A 26,125-nucleotide genomic window follows, 5' to 3' on the forward strand; every position below is an offset into this window, starting at 1 on the left:
ACGATGGCCACAAAGCGTCGAAACTGGTATGCCTATTGCGCTACCATTAGCACATTGTCTTTAGACTATGAAAAGATTATGCACGGAATTAAAGATGGAGTACAGAAGCCCAATGTGACGGAGTCTTTCACAGAAAAAGTTTTCTAATCCCCCAGTGAAAGCTCGTCGTATGGCAGTCGTACAACTAAGTGTTAGTGGTACCCCCGCCTCATCGGCTGTATGAACTGCAACGAGTACGATATGCACGCAGACAGTTAAGGAAGCCCGTGCAGCTGCCCTCACTGTGTTGTGGAAGCTCATATCGTTTGTTCATTTTATCCATCTGAATTTGTCTGAAAAAGTTGTCTTGAGGCCTTTGCGCCGGACCCCCGTCGTCAGCGGGATACTACAGAAGCTCTCATCAAAATACAAGGATGTGAACTGATTTTGCTCGCTCGCTGCAGCGAGTGAAACGACTTTCGTGCTGTCTATCGCTTCAACGCGAAGTGAGCGGGGAGAGTACAAAGGTATGAGCCGTCTGCCGATTCCTGTCGCCCCGCCACGGTGGTCTAGTGGTTATGGCGCTCGACTGCTGACCCGAAGGTCGCGGGATCGAATCCCGGCTGCGGCGGCTGCATTTTCGATGGAGGCGAAAATGTCTGAGGCCCGTGTACTTAGATTTAGGTGCACGTTAAAGAACCCCAGGTGGTCAAAATTTCCGGAGCCCTCCACTACGGCGTCTCTCATAATCATATGGTGGTTTTGGGACGTTAAACCCCAGATATTATTATTATTATTATTATGCCGATTCCTGTCAAGATAGAGAAGCGCGCGACCGCGCCCAGCTGTTCAAGACTTGCTACCGGCGCCACGCCCTGCAACCCCCTCCCATGTGCCTTTCGCGCCAAGCAAGACGGCCGGCGCGTTCCCTCTCCGCTTCAGTCTCGATCGTCGTCTACCCTCGCACGCTTTCAGTCGCACATGGAACATACGACGCGTGGCGTTATGTTATCGTCGCTTGGTCTCATACGGAACCTCACGGCGACGGCGAGGGCAAGATATGCGTCTGGAGTGTCCCTATAGTAGCTATCGCTATTCAATTTGCACCGACCTCTCTGTTTTATCGTAAGAATCGTTGCTTTGTTAACACAGAAGTGCGCTTTGTTAACACAGACACACGACGAAAAAAAATACAGGACATAAGGCAACGAGCACAAACTACCAACTGGTTGTTGTCTGTGAAGAAAACGTGGCCCAGAGAAGGGGGTGTGTCAAACGAGCATGCACAGATGCTCATAAAAAAGACTCGGGGTAGGGCGAGAATGCACAGAGTGGGAATGAGAAAGAAAAGACAAAGAGAAAAGGGAAAAAATAAAGGTAAGGAGGGGCCACGATTCGCAGAAGCCAGATCGAGTCAAAATTAACTTGTAATTTTTGCAAAATCTACCTCAGCTGCCGTTAGGCCGTTATAGCTCTCCTCGATGTTGTTATGTGGCTAGTGCAGTGCTGCGCTGTGGTTTCGCTTGTAGCGGCGGTACTGTGGGAAACAGGGACAGAAAAAAATTATTATTTATGTATAACTCGTCTGTTTGACAAAGGCAAGCGCTTCCATACCTGAGAACATTACATCCATACTTCAGTACGCTACATTAGCGTCATTCTACACGTTTCGAGGTACAATAAAATGTCAACTTGGGCCGGTTGGTGCATGCTAGAATAATTAGGTAACAGTACAAGGAATGGGACAAACAGACCGAGACCAACAAAGCACTGTCAAAGCGTGTATGCCCCCTTCGCTGTGACGTTACCCAATCCTTCAGTTAAGGTGCAACTAGGATACACTGGAAATGTTCGATATAACCGTTAGGTATTTACGATATAACCGTTGAGTGTTTCTTTGCACCTGACTTTATAACACTGTTGGGCCAGAATGCGACCTACCAATCGTTAAGTTAGCAACTTCAACAAGTTTTTTTTTTTCATTACAGCACGGTATCCTCGGTTGTGAACTCTCATGCGGCCGTTCTGTACGTGGATATCGTGTCCCCGTATGTTCGCATCTCAGAAAAGAAGTTAGGCCTTGTGATGGCGGCACTTGGTAAGTCTCTCTTTCTGTATCCTGTCTGTCTGTCTGTCTGTCTGTCTGTCTGTCTGTCTGTCTGTCTGTCTGTCTGTCTGTCTGTCTGTCTGTCTGTCTGTCTGTCTGTCTGTCTGTCTGTCTGTCTGTCTGTCTGTCTGTCTGTCTGTCTGTCTGTCTGTCTGTCTGTCTGTCTGTCTGTCTGTCTGTCTGTCTGTCTGTCTGTCTGTCTGTGTGGCTTCAGTTTGCTCGTCTTAAACAGCTGAGGCTCCCCTGTGCCTTTCGTAGCTGATGCTCGTTGTTGCTTATGTGGTACTAAGTGCCAAAACCATGTTATAATTGTGAGGCTCACCGTAGTAGAGGACTCAGAGTTCACGTTGACCACCTGGTGTTCATTAGCGTGCACATGCGTGAAACAGACGTGTCGTCGCTACCGAGAAGGACCTCCAGATTGCATCTTGAATCTCTAATGATACAGACGACCGAAAGCGCGCGCTCGGCCGACGGCCGTGCACGGACTGGAATATGCCCCCCGCATGCGCAAGACGTTTAGGTCGCCTGCTTTAGCCTATTTGAACGCCTAGCTTTCCTTCCTTCACTTTTATTGGGAACAAAGCTGCCATTCTGGGAGCCGAAACGTTAACGCATTATTTTTCCCTCGTGGGTGGCGTCGTCGCCTTTTATTCGGTGTTTCTTGCCGACCAGACGGGTGTCCGTCGAAGGCTTGGTTTCTTCTTTCAAGCTTAGCAATCCCATACCGAGGCGTGTACAGTGTGCATGACGTGTCGTATATAGTGCCGCGTAATCGTACCGCACATGGTTGGCTCCGTTGAATAGCTGCCGCGATTCGCTTAACGCTGAGCCACGTGACTATATCCGCCGTGGTAGCCCACTCGTCGAGGGGCGCTGCTGCCATCAACTCTCATGAGTAGAGGTGCGATGTTGATTGGACGAATATTCTATAATACCGGGGCATCAATATTTAAAGGAGCTTTAGTACCGAAGTCCATTCCAAGCGATTGTCGCTGCCACAACGAGTGTAATGCCTGCTAGCCAATATAAGACCTGCACAAAAAAATAAGCCATCGACTGCTTTTCTTTTCTAGCAACATCCAGCGGCACGGTTATGATACTGTTCGGGCTTCTGATTCCGCATATCGGATCTGCCGCTAGAGTAAGTACATAAAAGACGTTATAGGGTAGGTCAAACAACGTTCCCCACACTGGAAAATATATATCCACCTCCTTTTCTTGGTCATAAAGGTTACATTCGTACGAAAAAAAAAATCAGTAAAATGCTTCTTCAGTAAAAGATAGTAATTTAGTAATTGGTTTTAACAGCGAAGCTGTTTATGCTCGTCGTAATTTGTCAGTCGGAAACAGAATTGATTATCGTCATGAACCGGCACGCGCTATCTTCGTCCTCTTCTTCATCTTCGTCCTCTTCTGCTTCGCTGCCAAAACACATGCGCCGATTTCTCCAGCATGGCCTGTAATAACCCTGATGGGTGAGAGAACAAGTATAGAGAGAGAGAAAGAAAGAACGAGATTCAAAAAGAAAGAGAAAGCGGAATTCTTGCCGAAAAACAGTTCATCGCGAGGCGGGATAAGAAGCCGCGTACCCTTGATCCGAAAGTGAGCGTCCTAACCACTCGGCAATCCTTGCACGCCAGCAGAGCATAGCATAGCCTTGTTTGTGTAGCAATATTGCAGCAAGCGGGGTGGGAAAGGTGAGTGAGGATGAGGAGGAGAGATGTGATGGTGAGGAGGAGGGAAAGACGAAAGGAGAGAGCAAAGCAAAGCATAGAAAGAATGAGAAAGAGAGAGAAATAAATGCAGAAAGAGAAAGGAGAGAGAGAATCAAAGAAACAAAGAGAAAGAAACAGAGTGACAGATAAAGATAAAAAGAAGGAGGAAGCAAGCGAGAAACAGAGAGAGAGAGAGAAAGAAATGCATGAAAGTAGAAGAAAAAGCAAGAAAGAGAAAGAGATAGTGAGATAGAGAAATAAATAAATAGAAACAGAGAAAGAAGACAGAAAAAACTGAGAAAAAGAAAGAAATAGAGTAAGAAATCTCACAAGCTGGTTGCAGCGCTGTGGAAGCTACGGGGCTGTTTATCCAATAGGAAGAGCGAACGCCCCTTACGATGTGTTCATCCGCGCCGCGTCATCTGCGCGACGTCCCATGGCGTCTGCGCTTACGTGTTGGGCGAGTAGAGCAGGCCCAACGTTACTAGAATGGAGCAGGCCCACGGCAGCAACCGACGCTCTTAGCGCTGGGCAGCAACAGCAGAGCTGCAAAGAACAACAATGCGTGTTGGGCGAGCAAGGCGAGCACACGGTAGCAACCAACGCTCTCAGCGTTGCGCAGCAAAGACAGCGCCGAAAGAAAGTCACACTTTTGCCACAAGGACGAAGCGATGAATGCGGTATAGCCACAAATTGGAATCTCATGCGAAAAACGGCAAGCAGCTCGAAACATGCAGCGCGCTGCTCAAGCACAAAGGACGAACGAAAAGTCACACACACACAAGAAGAGCGCGAACGAACAACGTTCGCAGCTCCACACTTAAAGCGCGCCGCTCATACACAAAGAAAGACGCACGAAACGTACGCACAGGTATATACAGGACAAGCGCGAACTAATAATTGTCAGTTATTTGCTGTGTTTGAACAGCGCGCTCCTTTCGCAAACGGGCCTCTGCAGCGAGCGAAGTGACCTTCGTGCGCGCTGTAACTTCAACGCATTCCCGTGAAAGCTCAAGACGTACAGTCCGCCCCCATCGCGAGATAACCTCGCGCGCACGGGCGACCACGCCCTGTAGGGCAAAGTACACGTGTAGACGAGCGAGTCGCCGACCTCTAAAGCGCGCCCTTCGCGCCATCTAGCTTGTAATGCAAAGAACACACTGAAAGATCGCCGTACCGCCAGCGGTAAATAGTGTATAGGCTTCCCAAGCAACGCTTAGCGGCGCTGCTGTTCTTGACAGGCAGCGCCATCTCTGGCAGAAAAAGAGAAACTGGGGTGTTAGCACACGGCCACCTGGATCGGGGCGCGCGGCGGTGTTGCTCCGGCCGTCCCATTCGGACGGAGGAGGCGTAATTGCAGAAAGGGGCGTGACCGCTCCTTTCGCCGCACCGCGGCGCGCGCCTACTACCCCTCCATTCCTTTGCGCTCTATGCGGGAAGGTTTGCGGCGCCTTGAAGATATCGCTGTAGAGTAACCGTGAGTTAGCATAGCACTTCCCCCACCCTCACAAAAAGCACATAAAAGGATGAATGGCGGCTATCGCTATATTCTTTATTTTTTTGTGTGTGTGCGCCAGTCCTTGTCGTGATGATGGTGGCCGAAGCGAAAACACCCGCGAGTCACATTTCAAGAAAATTGTTTTGGTGGTCTTAAGTGCAGCATATCAGTAAAAAGTATACATGCAAAGGAAAGCACGAGATTTATTAAAAACCCCTTTTTTCTGAGTGCTTCCAGAATAGGGGAAACGATCCGAAGCTTGGCTCCGCTGCTTAAAGGAGGTTGGCGGGTTTCCCTTGGGATGCTGCGGCCTTGAGTGCGCGAGCTTTACCTGCTGGAAGGAATGCCACTTTGGCGTCGAGGCAACGTAATCGTTCTTGGTGTTGACTTACAGTAAGGCACGCAGCAGTACGGCACGTTTCTGAAAAAGACGGTAAATGAGGCAAGCGAGTGAAAAACTCGCAGCTACAGCTAACAGGCGTAACCTCGTGGTACGCAGACTAAAAACAAATTACTTGCCTGAAGTCAATGTGGTATGACAATGTGAAACATCTAAAGAGAGAAAACGTATATTCACGTCTTTTTTTATTGTGAAAAAGTCGCAGCTACAGCTAACAGGCGTAACCTCGTGGAACGCAGACTAAAAAACAAATTTTGCCTGAAGTCAATGTGGTATGACAATGTGAAACATCTAAAGAGAGAAAACTTATATTCACGTCTTTCTTTTATTGTGTGTTACGTATTAACACGTTAATTAGTGCAGACCGTTAGAGGCAGGGGCGTAGCCAGAAATTTTTTTCGGGGGGGGGGGGGGGTTCAACCATACTTTAGGTATGTTCGTGCGTGCGTTTGTATGTGTGCGTGCATATATACGCAAGCAAAACTGAAAAATTTCGGGGGGGTTTGAACCCCCCCAACCCCCCCCTTGGCTGCGCCCCTGGTTAGAGGCGTTTATTTCCGTCTTACATGTGCACTCTGCCCGTAATTAATTCAGATAGAGTTAAACGCCTCTATAAACTGCCCGTTCACATTAAATACGACACGCACCAACACACCAGAAAAACAATTGATGCGTTTTGTTAGAACACGCACAAAAAATAAGAAAAAAAAGCAGAGCAATACTAGCGAGAAACGTCCGCAACCGACCTACGGCCGTCGGTAAATCGACGCTTATGTAACGTCGGGCCTTGGTCAACCCGCGAGCGGCATGCACTCGGCATCGTCGGCCACGGTGGACGGGCCTACATCGGGTGCCGACGCAGGCCCACATGAGGCCAATGTCAATCACCAAGACCGGCCCTACATTGGTTGCCAAGGTTGAGCCAACGACAGTGCAGTTGGCCTGCGACGTCAGGCCGACATTTTGCCAAGGATAAAATGTTGCTTGGGAAACGGGCTCTTTCATGCTGTCGCGTTAAAACGACAATTCGATACCAAAACGAGAGAAAGTGGCCATTGCGCGACCGACCCTTAGCTAATTCGCAGGCGACAAGCGTCACTCATCGCTTTCGCGTTCAAATTCGCCTACATGCGGCCTGCGCTTAAATAAGAACGTCGCATTCACATCACTGTCGTATCGTGGGAACTTCAGAATGCAAAGAGACGTGCCCATATCAAAATGTTGCCTATCATCGGCAAGGAGAAAACGACTACAGCATTATCATTACCGCAATTGTTTTCCAGCAACTTAAGACAGCGCTCGACCGCAGAAGATAGCTATGCAGTGCCGACGACGACAAAATGTATTTCCTTTAGAAAGAAGCATGGCGCGCGCCGGTCCAGGCGGCCGTGGGAGAAACGATTGCCCAAACAAAGAATGAGAAGCACGGAAAATCACGTACTCGGCACAATATATGTGTCATGGCACTTATGTAGCGGCCGTGGTCATGGCACATGAACGCGCCGCGCCACACGAAGTCTCTTAAGCACGCTGCTTGGCTCTATCTCGATTGTAACATGCTACAGAGAACAACACTCACTGTGTAAAGCCCGATTAACATTACATAATAGCGTACCTTGATTCCAGTCACCACGTGCACGATGTCCAGTGTGCATTTTTCCAAACACATCTGCGGCTGTCTACGGCGCGGTCAGCGCGGCATCATTCGCAAGGGGGTAGGAGGAGAGCGCCGCGTCGCGGTGCGCGTCTGAACTACCTCAATTACAACTTTTCAAAGGGGCGCGCGCCGAATGGGACGGCCGGAGCAACACCGCCGCGCGCCCCGATCCAGGTGGCCGTGGTTAGCAGCGCGCGTTTTCCCTTCTCTCCACCGCGTGGCCGCTCGCTTTACACGTGCAGAGCTCTCGCGGTGCACTTGCGCCGCCTCACAATGTACCGCTTGCAGTGCGGCTTCAAAAGGATTTTCAAGCTTGACTGGCACTTCCGAAAAGCGAACTTGATAAAATGAGAAAGGCTCGTCAATCACGTTAACGGTGAAGAGCAGACGATCGACAACAACGACGCCCAACTCAAAGCGAAATGTATTTCCCAAGTCGCGATTACACCGTGTAGGACGTATACCTCGAGGTAAGTCTCATTCTGTCATGTTAAAGATGAATAATGGTCCACATGCACTCCGAAATTAAGCCATACACGCTATCGAGGTTCTGCGGCGTGGACTACGAATCATATGATTGTTGTTTTGATATGGCATGCTTACAGTAGCAGCCGTGTACTTTCGTGATTAAACGTTTGCGGCGTGCGAAAAAAAGATTATACGGCCATGGCACTGCTTCCTGAGAAGGTTAGAGTCAAGTCCTCCGTGCCGCTGGAGAATCACCCGCCGATTAAGACGCGAGGCAGCTAGCAGAGCTTTAACCACTGTGAAGCAAGATGAACTACTCGCCTCGTTTTTTGGCTCTCGCGTCATGCTTGCAGTCTCTTTTTATGATACCGACTTGACAGGCGTATAAAACCTGTTTCGTGAACGCGGCTAGAAAATCGCACAAAGTCAGAAGGTGGTTAATTCAAGGTTGCAATTGCAAAGCATGTATTAAGTGTCAGTTATATTTAGCGGCTTAAATATATATCACCGTAATAAAGTGACAAAAACAAAGCAAACCTGCAGAACGATGTCAAAGCTTGCTGCAAATGCACAGACGTCCGTTCCGGCGTGATAAAGCAGCCTTCCCGACGCGTGAAATGCAGGCGCCGAACTTCTGACAATGTGCCGAGTTCAATTGAGTTCAACCAACCGCGCAATGCTAACGGTATAACGCGAATGTGAACGTTCAACAACGACGGGTAGGTCTCACGAACACGGGGAATCAAAACACAAAGCTGCTTCACCTACAAACGTAACTGGACTTTAACAATACGAGAAGACAGCGAGTAATCATTAATGTGGTCGCTGCGTGCATGCGCCGCGTTACTTACCGATTCAGGTAGTCGGAACGAACGAAAGCGATGAACTCAGACAGCCAAAATAGAAGGCGAGACAGCGCTGTCAGCTTTCCACGCTTGCCGCCTTTATTTCTCGTACGACACGCCCGGGAAACGATACAGTTTAACACGTGAATCGTGTGCCTTGCCTTGTTGTTGTCTGCACTGTTGTGGCTGGCCGCTAAACCAGGGGGGTGAAACTTCGCTGTTTTTCTGTCCCGTGACCGCAGCGATCCTAACGTTTGGGGGCTGTACTACCTACGAGCATAAATGAACGTTCATGTTCCATTTTATAGCTATTACCAGCTTGGTTATTAACTCCGGAGTTTTTAATACACAAGTGAACCTAAAGGTTGCAGTTCGAGATTGCGTATATACGAGCGCCACCCGGAGTGGAAAACGGGAACTGCGCTGTCCTATCACTCACGGCGAAAAAGGGCGTTTCTTGTCGCGCGCCCATGTATGCTACGGCCTGCGGTGTCCCAAAAGCCGCTTTTACCACCGTAAAGTTTGTTTCAGCGAAAGTGGCGAAATCCTTGCAAGTTTCAGCGAAACAGACGCATGAATGGATTCACGCCGTCATGACAAATCGTACTGTGCTGAGCGGTGTAGAAATTCTTCACGCCACACCGGCATAAAATGATTTCGGGTCCCGGCGGACGAAAGGTATGATCTGCATGATGCTCGTTATGTTTTTCTACGCTTGCACGGCATGTCAGGATGCGGTTACAGCAGTAGCTGTTTAAGTTATGTTTTTACTGTATGAACGGTATACGTTTAGGCAATAAAACATTCAAACTATGCTCTTTATTCTTGTCTAACCTATGTGTACACGTAAACAAAAACAATCTTACTTCGGATAAGTGGTGCCAAAATAGGTGGATGGGCAAACCATCAATCAGAACGCAACGATTGCCGTTTTGATCATGTGGCGGATTGCGCAACAGGAAGAAAGTCGCGCGCTCGCCTTCTGAATACCTTCTACTCGCTCAATTTGGCTTGCTGGTGCATCCCAATTGAATTTGGCGCTCAATACCCTCACCCCTCGCCACTCGGATTATCAGTCCTCATCAAGATGGCGTCCCACAGTGCGTGTCTGCAATGCGCCGCCATGTTCTCCTATCGCCCCCAAACACCAGGCGTTCGTCCGGCGCTGCGAATGAATATCGCGTTCCATGGAGGGTATAGGAAGTTTCACACCCCTGGCTAAACCGCAATACTTCGGACTACGCTTGCGCTTCCGCGGGGTCGCTTCTGCCATCGCGGAAATGCGCAGCTTCGCACAGCAAGCCTCTCGGTTCAGCGTACCCAGTTACCCGCACCGAGAGAAGAACGCGTGCGCACGTGCGCTACCGCTACCGTGAAAGGGGCTGAGTCGGCCGCGCAGAAGGTTCAGAGCTTTCCGACAGAGCCGCAGCGCGGCTGGCGCGGCGCTGTCGTCGCGCCGCAAACTTGAGCTTGGGTTTCCTATATAAATAGCTCGCCGTTAGTAGGCTGTGAGTGCGCTTTCGTGGCCGAGCCGTCCAACGCCGCGCACAGCTGAGCGAGAGGTCGCCCGTTCGAATCCGCGCTTCGAAAAATGTTTTCCTCAATTATTTTTCTTATATATACATATATATAGCCAGGGAAAGTATAGGGGATGGCATTTGTAGTAATTACGAGATAAGTGTGAATAAATTAAATTTTTGCCTGCTGGAGTCATGTGCTACGTTTTGACAGCAGGCAAAAGAAGAGTGTTCCACACTCCCCGTCACGGCTACAAGCGGGGCTGACTAACACTACCACGTTTAAATGTACACATATGCCGAATAAAGAGTACGAGAGGACGAGCGCCGCCATAGTTACATTGGTAGAGCATCGTACGCGTTATTTGAAGATCGCAGGTTAGGTCCCAGCCGGCGGCAAGTTGTCTTTTCGTCCACATTAATTTATTTGCACTTATATCGTAATTGCCACAAATGACATCCCCTATACTTTTCCTGGCTTGATTGTCTGTTAGTTCTCATTAATGTTGAGTCTAACAAAGAAAAAACGAGCCATTAAAATTCCCCTTCTTTCGTTCATTCACAGCGAGGGCCTCGTTCTGGCACACTTAATGCCTTCATGTAGCATGCGAGAGATTATTGGTCAGCTACCACTGCGAGCTCGTAACAAGATGCCGTGCTACGTGATGCCAGCCACAAAAAATCACAGCATATCCACGGAGTGAATGATGATGAGTGGGCGAAGCTGCGGAGGTTCATCGGTAAACCGTGAATCTTCCGTGAATTCTGCCCAGTACATCATCACCGACGTGAGATCGGGCGCGTTTATACTAAAGGTTCGATGAGTTATGACGACTTGCAGCTCACTTTAATTTTACATGCACGCTGTGAATTTTCATTGTTTAGAAAACCTTTGCTTTAGAAAACATCTGGCGTCTTTCGTTAAGCAGCTGGCGTCTTTTCGTTTTGCTTTAGAAACATCTGGCGTTCTTTCGTTTTGCTTTTAGAAAACATCTGGCGTCTTTCGTTGGTTTATTTCATCAATCAACGGCGTTTTGAACAAAATTTTTATTGTTTAATCACGCACAGGAGAAATCTCACCAGGCACTACCTTGGAGGTAAACAATGGCTGCTAATGGGAATGAGAGACAGAAGAAGTCGGCTTTTAGCTAACACTTACACTTCTACTTCTACTAACGTTTCCTACTGGAACATGCCAATGGCTGCTAATGGGGAATGAGAGACAGAAGAATTCGGCTTTTAGTTAACGCGCACGCTGCGAATTTTTTATTGTTCAACAACGCACAGGAAAAATCTCCCACCGGCACCACCTTGGAGGTCAAAGCGTAAGACTGGTTACGCACTACGACTACTACGACTACGACTACGAGGGACGAATGGGTGACGCCTTAAGGAGCTTCGCCCCTAAAAAAAAATGAACACCATCTTCCCAAAGGGAACCCTGATGGGACGCGAAGCAGCAGCGTTGCGCACGGGTGGCGTCACGGGTTGAACGGCGCTAACGCCAGTGCTGCGGTGAGCGCTGGAAGATTCGTTTGAAGCGATGGCTGGCGTAGGTCTTGTCGTTTCTTCAGAGTGGACACGGGCGCTGGACCGGAGCTGGCGCGCGTTTCGCTTTGACTACCACGGCCTTGTGATCGGTGAAGTGCACGCTGAGAGGTTCCTGCAGACATTCGACGTCGAAGTTGGCAAAGACCAGATCGATGCACGTTCCCCTTATCGTGGTGGGTAGTTTCCGTTCCGCCGACACGCACTTCAGCGAGTGCACGTCACGCATGTAATCGACGAGCCATTCTCCTCCTCCTCCGCTGACGTCAACGTTGAAGTTTCCCGCGACTATAAGAGGCGCGCGTCGACACGCCTCAATCAGTCAGCGTCTCCTCCAGACAGCGCTGAACCTGGTCCTTCAGCAGGTTGGGAGCGAGGTACAGCGCGACGATCGCGACGTCGCCGACGCGCTCGGCAACGTACTCGGAGCAGGAGCGTCTTCGAGAGGTTCCGGATCGTTCTTCCAGGTCGACGTTAAACGCGCGTAGCGCACGCCGACTCCGAGCGTAAACGGCAACTCCTCCCGCCGCCGAACGTTCCGGTAGCATCCCGGTAGTAGCGGTAGGTTTTGCGGGCGAACGGACGAGGCGGCAGCTGCGGGCGCTACGGCGAGCGCGCGGAGGCGAGGAAGAGAGTGACGTCAGCGTGCACTGCGAGGGGAGCGTGACGTCAATGCCCAGCTGCGGCGTGACCTACTTGGCACCGCTCCAACACCTGCGGCGAGGGGAGCGCGTTGCGGCGCTTTCGTGCGGACGCACGGAGGGACAGCGTTACACAGGCTAGTCAAAGAGCTGCTTCGTATCTAAAAAGAGTGTTCCGCACTCGCCGCCATGGCTACAAGCGGCGCTAACACACCTACGTTAAATGCACAGATGCACCCGATAAAAGTGTACGGGAGGACGAGCGCCGCCGTAGCTCAATTGCTAGAGGATCGGACACGTTATTCCAAGGTTGCAAGTTCGGTCCCTGCCGGCGGGAAGTTGTGTTTTCGTCCTCTTTAAATTCCTCGCAATTATATCGCAAGTACTACAAATAACATTCCGCATACTTCCCTTGGCTTGGCCCTCGGTTACTTCTCATTAACGTTGTGTTCGTTTAGTCACGTTGCACGAAGTTTTCTAGCATGGCTAAGCGGTAAGCTGTTGCCTACTACGCTACGGCGCACCAGAACATGTGCTTCGAGTACCCGTACTGCCCGTACTTTCAATCGATTTTTTTAGAAAAAATTACACCATCTCCCGCTAAGGGGACCATGAGGCGATGCGAAGCCGGAGCACTTGCACGATCGCGTTCCGTTGGCGTTCATTGGGCATGCTACCGACCTCGCGTCGTGGAACGCGAAGAGGGACGCTACGCGCGTCGTATCTTCCATCTAGCCTGGCCGTTAATTCTCACAGGGCGAGCGGGGAACGCGGTCGACAGGCGGGCGAGAGGAGCGTAGGAGAGGAGAGAGAAGGGGAGGGGACGCGCATGCGCTCGAGCTCTTCGCGGCGTTGCGCAGGAGAGATTTTCGGCATGTCTAGCCCGCGTTTCAGAAGATGAGTGGAAAGGGGGAGGGGAGAGGGTATGTGGAGAGGGAAAAGTGAGTGGAGAGGAGGTGTGTGGGGAGGGTATGCGCAGTAAGGGCGGTCACGCTGCACACCACCACCACCGGATTGAGCTCCGCCCTAAAGGGGTCATGAACCACTTTTCCAAGTAATGATCTAATGGCCTCAGTATCGGAGTGTACTGCCTCCCGAATCGATTGCCGCAAAAATTTCTCGAATCCGTCAAGAATCAGCGGAGTTACGGGGGTTTGGCGCACGCTCCCAGCGCTTTCTCTCTTTTCTCGTGCCGACGAGCGCACTGGAAGCTAGACAGGGAGGGATGGCATGGGGGAAAGAAGTTACGCCAGCGCGCGTCATGAAACGCGATCGCTCTCCCGCTGTGATTCGCTTGCGCGAGTGCGGCTACCGTGTACTGAGGAGTGCGGCGCCGGCAAGTGGCGGCACCCCGCGGCAAGAAGCGCATCTGATCCGAACGCCGCTCTCGATTTACGTCGGCTATCGACCAATAAGCATGCTATGTCTCTTGCGACGTACAGCGGACAGACGCCCCGCCCACCGACGAGAGTGAGAACCGGCCTCTGTTTGAAAAGAGGGTGCCTGGGGAAACGGCAACTTCGCGCTCCGCTTGTGGCCATTACGCGGCGCGCACGACTCTCAGCAGTTCATAGCCGTGTCAGCTTTCCGCAGGATGTGTTTTAGGGGCGAAGCTCCTTAAGGCGGCACCCGTTCGTCCCTAGTAGTCGTAGTCGTAGTGCGTAACCAGTCTTACGCTTTGACCTCCAAGGTGGTGCCGGTGGGAGGTTTTGCCTGTGCGTTGTTGAACAATAAAAAATTCGCAGCGTTAGCTAAAAGCCGACTTCTTCTGTCTCTCATTTCCATTAGCAGCCATTCTTTACCTCCAAGGTACTGGTGAGATTACCAAAGTACCTGGTGAGATTTCTCCTGCGCGTGATTAAACAATAAAAATTTTGTTCAAAACGCCGTTGATTGATGAAATAAACCAACGAAAGACGCCAGATGTTTTTTAAAAGCAAAACGAAAGAACGCCAGATGTTTCTAAAGCAAAACGAAAATACGCCAGCTGCTTAACGAAAGACGCCAGATGTTTTCTAAAGCAATGGTTTTCTAAACAATGAAAATTCACAGCGTACATGTAAAATTAAAGTGAGCTGCAAGTCGTCATAACTCATCGAACCTTTAGTATAAACGCGCCCGATCTCACGTCGGTGACGATGTACTGGGCAGAATTCACGGAAGATTCACGGTTTACCGGTGAACCTCCGCAGCTTCGCCCACTCATCATCATTCACTCCGTGGATATTGTCACGGGTATGGAAAGGTCACTCTGGCACGGGCGCCGCATTGATATCGGATGGATGAAGACGACGACGACGACGACGTTGTTGCTGTGGGACAGGGTCTGGAGCTGCCTTTCGACCTGCGTTCCTGTGCACTGTGTGCAGTGTTAGCTCGGCCAGTTCTTGCCGAATAAATAATGCCCGTAACATCTTTTTGGTGGAGGTTGCGGGTCTTACAACACCCCGACTCTGGATCTCCGTAGCGGACGCCACCTTAATCCAGCCACGATGCCTGAAGACGGCGCGCAGTCCTCGCCGTCCACGCCAGCTCCGGCACCCGTGATCCCTTCCCACCTCCTTGACCCTGGCACATTTTGCGGCACGGACACAACTGACGTCGACGAGTGGCTCGTCTTATACGAGCGCGTCAGCAAGCACTACAGGTGGGATGAAACGCTTATGCTGGCCAACATCATTTTTTACCTAAGAGGCACAGCGCGTGCATGGTACGAGACGCATGAGGAAGACCTCACAAGTTGGGACGTGTGTAAGCAGAAGCTCCGTGACTTGTTCGGCCGCTCAGTTGCTCGACAGATGGCAGCCAGGCAGGAACTCGCGTCACGAGTTCAATCATCCACGGAGTCTTACGTCGCGTACATACAAGACGTCCTAGCCCTGTGCCGTAAGACTGACAAAGACATGACAGAGGTTGACAAGGTCAGCAACGTGTTGAAGGGCATAGCTGACGATGCCTTCAACATACTAATTTGTAAGAACTGTTCCACCGTTGACTCAATCATCACTGAATGTCGCCGGTTTGAGCAAGCTAAGAGCAGGAGGATTACTCAACGCTTCAACCGACTCCCGAACACCGCTGCGACTTCTTCCTGCGAAGATCCTGTGACGCCGCGTCCATTCGCGAATCCTACCAACATCACAAGGATTGTTCGCCAGGAGTTGGAAGCCATGGCAACCATATCGCTTATTCAAGCCGTCGTGCGACAAGAGTTTGCCAACATGGGTGTTCTAGTTCCCCAAACCACCAGCCACACACCCCAGCCCCTGTGCACTCCCGCCCACAACGCTGAGCAACGCGCCGCCCCACTTGTTGCTGCTGCCACTTCGGTTCCACGCTTCCCACCACGCTACCGAAATCCATCAGAGTGGCGCACACCAGATGATCGGCCAATCTGCTTTTCTTGCTCTCGTGTTGGTCACATTTCCCGCCACTGCCGCAACAAATGGTATTCCCGACCAAGTTTTCCGAACGACCGTCCTCAAGATCGCGGACAGTATTCACCACCACGTTTTGCCGATGACCACCTTCAGGACCCTTCACCTCGCCGTTCATCTCTACGCTCCGAACCATCCTACGCTGACGTCGTCGCTCAGAGACACTGGTCCAGCCGCTCGCCGTCGCCTCAGGGTCGCCAGGCACGCTCCCCTCAACGCCGCCGCTCTCCATCGCCGGCTTATTCTGCACAGGTTTCGGGAAACTAGCGCATGCAGCTCCTGGAGGTGGCGCTGCATTGACAAATCGGACCGAAAAACCTCTACCGACCGCTAATTCCAGACGAAATTTACTTACTGTTCTCATCGATGGCCTGACCGTTACCGCTCTAATCGACACTGGCGCCCACATATCCGTTATGGGTCGCGGGATCGAATCCCGGCCGCGGCGGCTGCATTTTCGATGGAGGCGAAAATGTTTGAGGCCCGTGTGCTTAGATTTAGGTGCACGTTAAAGAACCCCAGGTGGTCAAAATTTCCGGAGCCCTCCACTACGGCGTCTCTCATAATTCATATCTTGGTTTTGGGACGTTAAACCCCAGATATTATTATATTATTATTATATCCGTTATGAGTTCTCATCTTCGATCCCGCCTGAAAAAAGTTCTCACACCCGCTCTGTCTCCTACAGTGCGAGTGGCCGACGGCAGCCGAACATCTGTCCTTGGTATGTGCACCGCCCGCGTCACTGTTGCCGGCCACCATACTTCAGTTCTCTTCGCAGTTCTCGACGCTTGCCCACACGATGTCATTCTTGGCATTGATTTCTTGACCGCGCACTCGGCCCTCATCGATTGTTCCGCCGGCACATTACGGCTCGAGTTGCCCTTGTGTTCTGATGTCGCTTCTGCAAATCGCACACGGCTACGGTCCGTGGAGTGTCTACGGCTACCGCCTCAGGCTGCTATGTACGTCCATATGTCGCCGTTCCCACCAGTTCCTGATGGCGACTATCTGGTAGCTCCCCTCATTGACCTGACCCTTTCGCGCAACATCGCACTTCCGCATACTGTAGTGGGTGTTGCCAACAACAGGACGCTTCTCCCTATTCTAAACTTCTCTACGTCGACCCAAGTCCTTCCTGAAGGCATTGCCTTAGCAGAACTCTCAACGCTGGAGCAATGTACGGTTTCAGCTTTCACCCCTGACACCAAGACCGTAGCCGAGCCTGTCATAACCGCGCACAATAGGGCATTCTTGGACAAAATGATAGCCAGTGACCTGTTACCTTCTCAAGTTGAAGCACTACGCAGTGTTCTCTTTTCTTACCTCGACATTTTTGACATTGACGACCGTCCCCTGGGCCGCACACGCGTCGTAGCCCACCGTATCGATACCGGCGACGCCAGTCCCCTTCACAAACGCCCTTACCGTGTGTCTCACTCGGAGCGCCAAATTATACAGAAGGAGGTAGAGAAAATGCTCGACAAAGACGTCATAGAGCCTTCCTCGAGTCCCTGGGCATCACCCGTGGTGCTTGTTAAAAAGAAGGACAACAGCTGGCGATTCTGCGTCGACTATCGCCATCTCAATCGAATCACCACGAAGGACGTCTATCCTCTACCTCGAATTGATGATGCGCTCGACTGCCTCCATGGTGCCAAGTATTTCTCATCAATTGACCTTCGCTCTGGATACTGGCAAATTTCTGTCGATGACCGCGACCGCGAGAAGACAGCATTCATCACACCCGACGGCCTTTACCAATTTAAGGTCATGCCTTTTGGGTTGTGCAATGCTCCTGCAACTTTTGAACGCATGATGGACTCTCTCCTACGCTGTTTTAAATGGTCGACCTGCCTTTGCTATCTCGACGATGTCATTGTTTTCTCGCCCACCTTTGAAAGCCACCTTCCACGTCTGTCGGCCATTCTTGACGTTTTTCGCTGTGCTGGCCTCCAGCTTAATGCATCGAAGTGCACCTTTGGACGCCGTCAGATTAAACTACTTGGCCACCTTGTTGACGCTGCTGGTGTCCAACCCGACCCCGACAAAGTCCGCGCTGTCCGCGAATTCCCGGTTCCACGTTCCACACAAGAAGCCCGCAGCTTTCTGGGGCTCTGCTCGTACTTCCGCCGTTTTGTCATCAACTTCGCGGAAATTGCTCGGCCACTCACGGATCTCCTCAGAAAGAACATGGCTTTCTCCTGGGGTGACGACCAAGAACATTCCTTTGCGTCGCTGATTTCCGCACTCACATCACCACCTGTGTTGGCTCATTTCGACCCAGCCGCTAGAACAGAGATTCGCACCGACGCAAGTGCCATGGCATTGGTGCTATACTCGCTCAGATACAGAATGGCACAAACCGTGTGATAGCGTACGCTAGCCGCCTTCTGTCACCGTCGGAACGGAATTATTCCATTACCGAGCGGGAGTGCCTAGCCCTCGTCTGGGCTATCGCGAAGTTCCGTCCGTACCTATACGGACGCCCGTTCCAAGTCATCACGGACCATCATGCACTCTGCTGGCTGTCAACACTTAAGGATCCCACAGGAAGACTAGGCCGATGGGCATTACGATTGCAGGAGTACACGTTCTCGGTAGTGTACAAATCTGGCAAGTTGCACAGCGATGCCGACTGCTTATCACGACACCCTGTTGATCCACCCAACGTCACCGAGGTGGAAGCTGATGACTGCATCTTAGCCATCACTGACTTTCTGCAGGTGGCGGATGAACAACGCCGCGACCCATCGCTGCTCTCCATCATCGACCGCCTTCAATCCGGCGATACCGACCCTTCACTGAGCTCGTTCTTGCTTCAAGACAACGTTTTGTACCGCCGCAACTTACATCCCGATGGCGCGGAACTTTTACTCGTCGTCCCACGTCATCTGCGCAAGGACGTCCTGCAAGAACTTCACAACGCCCCAACTTCTGGACATTTAGGCGTATCCAGAACCTATGACCGTGTTCGACGACGGGTATTTTGGAAGGGCCTTTATCGTTCAGTTCGCCGCTACGTTGCAGCGTGTGACCTGTGCCAGCGCCGAAAAAAGCCTACAACTCTCCCCGCCGGACGCCTTCAACCTATTGAAGTCCCAGCCGAGCCGTTTTATCGAGTGGGGTTGGACTTGCTAGGTCCCTTCCCAACTTCGACAACAGGTAATAAGTGGATCGCAGTAGCTACGGATTATGCTACTCGGTATGCAATCACTCGAGCGCTACCGACCAGCTGCGCGACGGACGTTGCAGATTTCCTTCTTTACGACATCATTCTCCAGCATGGCGCTCCTCGTCACTTACTTACAGATCGTGGTCGCTGCTTCCTGTCTCGTGTGGTTGACGACTTACTTCGATCTTGTGCTACTCGACACAACTTTACGACTTCTTACCACCCTCAGACTAACGGGCTTACCGAACGCCTCAACCGGACACTGACGGACATGCTTTCCATGTACGTTTCTGACGACCACAGCGACTGGGACATTGCCCTCCCGTTCGTCACCTTCGCCTACAACTCGTCGCGTCATGAAACTGCCGGCTACTCACCCTTTTATCTTCTCTTTGGCCGTGATCCCTTACTACCTTTCGACACCCTGCTTCCGCCTGACCCACCATCTACCACTTCATACGCTCAAGATGCCATCACCCGTGCTCTCATCGCACGTACAGTAGCCCGCGCTCGGTTCTCGTCATCCCAGACTGCACAAAAGTCCCTCTATGATAGTCGACATAGGGATGCCGATTTTCCTCCGGGCTCTCTCGTTCTACTCTGGCTCCCATCTCGTCGTGTTGGCCTTTGCGAGAAGCTTCTGTCGCGATACGTTGGGCCCTACCGAGTCTTGCGCCAGGTGACACCTGTCACGTATGAGATTTCCTCGACCACAAACTCATCGACTGCTACGCCCAGAACTGACATCGTGCATGTTTCTCGCCTGAAGCCCTACAACGGTGACACGCCTTTCTAACCATAAGAGGCACCGGGACGGTGCTTTGCCGGCCGGGGTAATGTCACGGGTATGGAAAGGTCACTCTGGCACGGGCGCCGCATTGATATCGGATGGATGAAGACGACGACGACGACGTTGTTGCTGTGGGACAGGGTCTGGAGCTGCCTTTCGACCTGCGTTCCTGTGCACCGTGTGCAGTGTTAGCTCGGCCAGTTCTTGCCGAATAAATAATCCCCGTAACAATATGCTGTGATTTTTTTCAATCAGCCCAAGGGATGCTTCATGACCCCTTTAAAGGGCCCCTAAACCACAAAGAAGTCGAAATTTAGTTGTGGCGTTGCAGTTGTGCACGAGTCTACAGCGAACGCTGGCGGAATTGCCTGCGCTCTCTTCGGACGCTGAGGAGGGGCACTCGGAGAGGTGGATAGACGAGCCGACGAACGCAGCCTAGCGAATAATAATAAAATAAAAAAAAATATTATTATTATTCGCTAGGCTGCGTTCGTCGGCTCGTCTATCCACCTCTCCGAGTGCCCCTCCTCAGCGTCCGAAGTGGAAACGCAAGAAGCTCGTGCATCTGCTAGCAGAAAACAGGCCCTTATTCGCCCACTGACAGCGTCTCTTGCTCGCGACGTCACGTAATCATACAGATGACGTCATGACGGCTGTCGTCGATACAGGAAAGGCACGGAGAGGAGCAGGCGAGCGTCTGTTAGTGGTTTAGGGGCCCTTTAAGATACTTCGCATCTAATAAAAATGTAGCGCACACAGTGCCGCAATAAGTTCTGACTATGCGAGAACGCACGGAGCTTCGGGGCCTTTCACGTCTATGGAGCCAGAATACATCAAGCCTTGCCCTCTATGCCTGATCGCCCAACCTCCGCAATAACACGGGGCGCGCACGCCGCTGACTTCTCTTTTACGTCTTTTCAAATCTCCACAATCGCAAATAATCACATGCAACGAATAACGCATTGCACAATACGCAAATGTTTTAAGCGAAACAAAGGCGGAAACAGTCACATGTTCGATACAACATAGGTCCATGGTTCGAAAGATGTTGCGACGATGCATTCAGTTAGTAGCCAAAGCAGGGTGTCGGAACGGAACGAAAACCGAAAACGAAAAACGAAAAAAACGATATTTTTGACCGGAACGAAAACGTAACCGAAACTTTATCTATTATTTCGTTCCGGAGTGAAACCGATATTTTTTCAATCGTTTTTCGGTTCACGAGATAACTTCGCAGTCCGGAACAACTGAGCTCATGCAATGTGAGCATATCTCAGGGTACAGTATTAACGCGTACCTCAGGCAGCAATTCCAAAGCAAAGATATGTTGAAATTGTGCGAAAAACGAAAACAGTGGCAACCAGAGATGTTGATATTAGCGCAAGTGGACTTTTGCGGGCCTGTCACGCAGGCCAAAGTGGAGAGGGCATTGTCGGCGCTGAAGTTTGTTACAGCGAAGCCTCTTATGAGATCAGAACAGCTGATTTTGGCACCATAGTTGCCCGCCGCCGCCCGTGTCCGTGACCACTATCACGTGAAGTAAGAAAAAATAAAATGAGAAACAAATTTCTAGGATCGGATGGGATTTTAACCCGCGCCCCCTGCGTGGCATTCGAGTCTTTCACCACAGTGCCACGCTGGTGCTTATAACTCCTTCGCAAAAATACTCTATACAGGCGTCATGTCGGGCAAGGAATCGTGTTGACATAGGTAATACAGCATGGCAGAAGAGTAAAACGACAACCAGCCATCACACAATGCTAATTCCGCAAAGAGTGTGTGGTTTAATGCTTCCCACCCACTGCAAAGTGCTCAGCCATAGTTCATCGTCATCAGCCACAGCACAAAGCGCACATAATGCCTTACAGATGTGTAGCGGCTACCACGATTCTCCGAAGAATCACGAAAAATGACATAGTGGGAACTTCGGTACTTCAGAAAAATTACGATGATTTATGGCGTAGTGGGTACCCTGCATGTGTACTTGTATCAGCTGCCCCAAGAGACTCTACAACGGGCTCTACAAAGTCCGCTCTTCCAACTTTCGCTGTGACTGTGCTGCACATTCCGCGCAGGCCTGGCAATCTTTTTATCAAAACAGCGGTCTCGCACATCACAGAGTGCACTCAGTGACGTGCTGCTTCTGAGATCGTGCTCACTCCCTTGACACAAAGCACTGAGCCCACTAAAATTGTGATTGAATTTGGAAAAAATAAATACTTTGAAGGGTATACTGGTTTGTGCTAGTTGGTAGGAATTCATATGTGCAGTTACTTCCGCTCCTCTGAAGAACGTGTTTTACCCTTGTCCCGCTTTCTTAGGAGGAAGGCAAGTAACTACATCACAAATCAAATGGTTTTTTTTTATGATTACTTTAGCTTCATATTTTTCCATAAAAAAAAAACGTTACGAACCGTTACGGAACATTATTTTTTCGTTCCGGAACAGAAACGGAACGGAACTTTTTGCGGTGGAACGAAACTAAAACCGAAACGAAAAACATTTCGTTCCGACACCCTGAGCCAAAGGCACGAAAACCGTAAAGTATCATTATAGTGCCTAGAATATACTAGTATCATCTCTCCAAGGCCTTGCATCTCTCGAAGTCTCAACGGTCTCAACTATAAAGCTGTCCGTCCAAGATTTTCGGGTGGCCACACGACGGCGCTGAATAACAGGGAAAACTAGGGAGCCTACATGACTGACTGTTTCCGGTCATATAGGCTCCCTAAGGAAAAGCAGAGCCATATAGTTATACCCTCATGAAAAAACCGCACACTTCATTTTAACTTTATCTTGGCGCGTGTTTGTGTGTTCATTTATCTGCCTAAATACGCGTATGTGCTTTCGCTTTTATCTGTTTCCTCCGCTCTTCGCAGTTCTTTATCGCGCTGCACTCTGCAGCGACGGGCTCATTCGTCGGAATCATCATACTGGCTTTCTTCTTTCCCTGGGCCAATGGAAAGGTGCGTACAAGCCATACTTTCTCCGTTGCATTGCGTGCCAGCCGTGCACGGCATGTATCATTTAGGTGTACCGTGAGACGGTTTTTCAACAAAAATCTCCGGGTCCTTTATCCATTCGCCTAAAACGACTCGAAGGCGAAAGCCATCTTCCTCTTTTTCTTCAGTCGATGTACTGACCCTCCCCCGCCACCATCCGAGAGTTGTCTGCACTTAACGTGGTTTTACACTGCCTCCAGGATCGGAGACATTGCAAGCTTTCTGTACCTCACCTGATTTTGCAATGCCTCCGTGATCGGCCCACCGATCACGGAGGCGACGTCATCAAGTGATGTTGAAGCCGCCGACACATAGTCAATTTTAGCGTTTGATGAGGCATATAAGGCTCGCCTTAAAGATCGAAACACTTCTGCACGTTAGTCGGACGTAACTTTAAAATTATGCCGCATTTCGTCCTCAAAGGCGGATGTACACGAGTCTGCACAAATGGGCGCGCACTCTAGACTGACGTCATGAACCGATCCCGCCGGTGACTATGCTGTCCGGCTGATGGGCGGGATAACCCCTTTAGTCGCGGAGCCATTCGGCGATCGCGCTTCAGCCGTCTGGGCGGGGCCTCTCCAGACTTCTTAAGCTGTATCCAAATGCAGTTACGGTCAAACATTCATTTTCTCAGCTGCTTTTCTCGTGCTTTGAATGATACTACAGATAAGCCCGAGACCACCCATATCGTCATTTAAGGGGTACTGACACCAATTTTCGACGCTGGCTTTACCCAGCCATGCAAGAATCCTGTATACAGAACGCCTCTCAGCAAGTGTAATGCTCAAGAAATGCTGATCAGATATTTTATTTCGACATTAAGGTCAATTTTTGCGTGGCGTACCCACTGACGTGGACAATAGCATGACGTCAGTCCATAGTGTCGATTCTGGTGACTACACGCATCAGTATGGCTAGTTGCGATGATGTCAGGTACCAAAACATGCAAAATGGCCGCTTGTGCGTCACCAGTCACAGAGCATAGGGGCCGTGGAAACGTCACAATATTTTGCGCGAGCACGTGACGAGAACCTCATACCATGTCGTGACGTCAGGGTGCAGTATTGCAACCGAACGTAGCTTTTAAAAATATGTTGTAAATTATTTGTGAGGGCGCACTCACTCTTACCGGTGCATTTTCTAGGCTCTTGAGGGCTGGGCGTATCATTTGGCTCAAGAAAAAAAAAAACTGAAACTTTCCGTGTCAGTACCCCTTTTTTATAGGAAAAACACAGCGTGCAAACGGACGGGACAAAGCAAGGTGACACAACACAAGCGTCGACTGTCAACTGGCGATTTATTTGTTCATTTAAAATAAATTTTTAAAAATCTTTTTCCTATAATGGTCTACCAACTCGCCCAACTCTCAGTCTTGCTTGAGTACGCTACAGCCCTTTAAAAAGCATCGTTCTTTTAGCAAACCGGCTAGACTCTTAAAGGGGTTTGGTTTTCCGCTTATGCTAACAATCATCGCCGAGGACTGCTGCTCAGCTCTTTACGATACATGCAAGGGTATCTATATCAATAACACTCGCTGAGGAGAAGTCAAAGATGATGATGAACGTATCGAAGAAGAAGAAGGCTTTCGCCTTCGAGTCGTCTTAGGCGATTGGATAAGGGACGCCTTGAGTTTTTGTTACGGGACAGAAAGACGCCCTAAATGCGCCCTCTTTTGCAGCGAAGCCGCCTAGTGCTAGGATGAAAAAAGTCACAGTTTCGCCACAACGGCGAAGCAATGAATGCGATAGCAACAAATTGGAATGTAACGCGAAGAACGGAAACCAGCTCGAAATTTTCAGCGCGTCGCTCAAGCGCAAAGGACGCACGAAAAGAACGCACACAGGACGAGCGCGAACTATCATGCGTCACAGCTCGACATTTGAAGCGCACTGCTCACACATAAAGCAGGACGCACGAAACGAACGAACAGGTACACACAGGATGAGCGCGAACTGTCACAGTTGTTACTTATTTCTGTTTGAACAGCGCGCTCCTTTCGCAAACGCGGCCGCTGCAGCGCGCGAAGTGATCTTCGTACGCTCTGTGACTTCAGCGCGAACATCGCGGGGAAAGCACAAGACAGACAACCCCCCGCTCCATGCATTGACAACCCCCCGCTCCATATGTCATGCATTGTACGCATTCGACATGTTTTGACTAAAGTAATAGACACTTTTAGCTTACCGTCGCTGACGCTCCGCTTCGCACAGATAGCGGCCGCTTCCAGACAGACAGACAGACAAACTTTATTAGCAAGTGTGTTTGGACCCCCCGAGTCCCTGGACCACCGCGTGGTCCCACGCCACGTCTACACGGCCATGCCTCTCACCGCGCTGCTAGTGCAGAGAACTGCATCGATTCCGCGTTTTAGGGGCGAAGCTCCTTAAAGGGACACTAAAGGCAAATATTAAGTCGACGTTGATTGTTGAAATAGCAGTCCAGAAACCTCGTAGCGCTGCTTTTGTGCCAAGGAAGTGCTTATTTTGAAATAAAATCACGTTTTTAGTGGTCCGCATCGCGTTAGCGCGCTTCAAATCTCCCGCCTGAAAATACGACTCTCATACGTCACTGCTGCCGTGCCCAACGTTGCCCGCTTTTACTGCGCGGCCTCCGACACTAGTAGCAGTCAAGCGGAAGTAGCGGGACCCACAGAGCAACAACGGCGCTGCGGCAAAGACTTGCTCGGATGGGCACATTCAAAGCCGTCACCAAGTTGCGGTTGGTCTCGTAATCCTCAGTACGAAAGCGCAGCGAGCACTGTTACGACTGGAGTAGGGCCCTTCGGGTGCGCGGCGTAGGATACGAGGCCATGGCATCCCACCGCTGCCACCACTGTTAGGAATGGGGTAGCGTGGCCCATCGCTATCGTGCTCGGAGTAGTCAGTAATGGCAAGGTGAAGAAGGAAAAGATTTTACGTACAACTATTTACATATTTTTGCTACCAGGCAACATGACTGCCAGCCCGACCACGTCGGCTGGTTCGACTCCGTTCGAGTCGTTCTCCTTCTCCCCTCTCATCGATGGACCGGCACGGCCTTAAATCCTCTAGCCGTCCATTGTCCAGCTGACGGTCCGCCAGTCGCAGGTGTTGACGTTCTTCTAGTCTCCTGACCGTCCGCCGGCCGCAGGTGTTGACGGTCTTCTAGTCTCTTGACCACCCGCCGGCCGCAGGTGTTGACGGTCTTCTAGTCTCTTGACCGCCCGCCGGCCACAGGTGTTGACGTTCTTCTAGTCTCCTGACCGTCCGCCGGCCGCAGGTGTTGACGGTCTTCTAACCTGTTGAGCGTCCGTCGGCCGCAGGTGTTGACGGTCTTCTAACCTCTTGACCGTCCGCCGGCC

General features: G+C 50.8%; 1 protein-coding gene across 1 annotated transcript in view; it reads left to right on the forward strand.

Annotated features, from left to right (window-relative positions):
- Positions 1 to 26,125, forward strand: part of LOC119405043 (sodium-coupled monocarboxylate transporter 1-like) — a 65,708-nt gene that overhangs the window by 2,597 nt on the left and 36,986 nt on the right. The window contains exons 3-5 of the mRNA XM_037671803.2: positions 1,968 to 2,077; positions 3,163 to 3,230; positions 22,660 to 22,746. Of these exons, the coding sequence (XP_037527731.1) occupies positions 1,968 to 2,077; positions 3,163 to 3,230; positions 22,660 to 22,746 (265 nt within the window). The remainder of the gene's footprint in view (positions 1 to 1,967; positions 2,078 to 3,162; positions 3,231 to 22,659; positions 22,747 to 26,125) is intronic.

Source organism: Rhipicephalus sanguineus, chromosome 9 (assembly GCF_013339695.2).
Source record: "Rhipicephalus sanguineus isolate Rsan-2018 chromosome 9, BIME_Rsan_1.4, whole genome shotgun sequence".
Taxonomy (NCBI): Eukaryota; Metazoa; Arthropoda; class Arachnida; order Ixodida; family Ixodidae; genus Rhipicephalus; species Rhipicephalus sanguineus.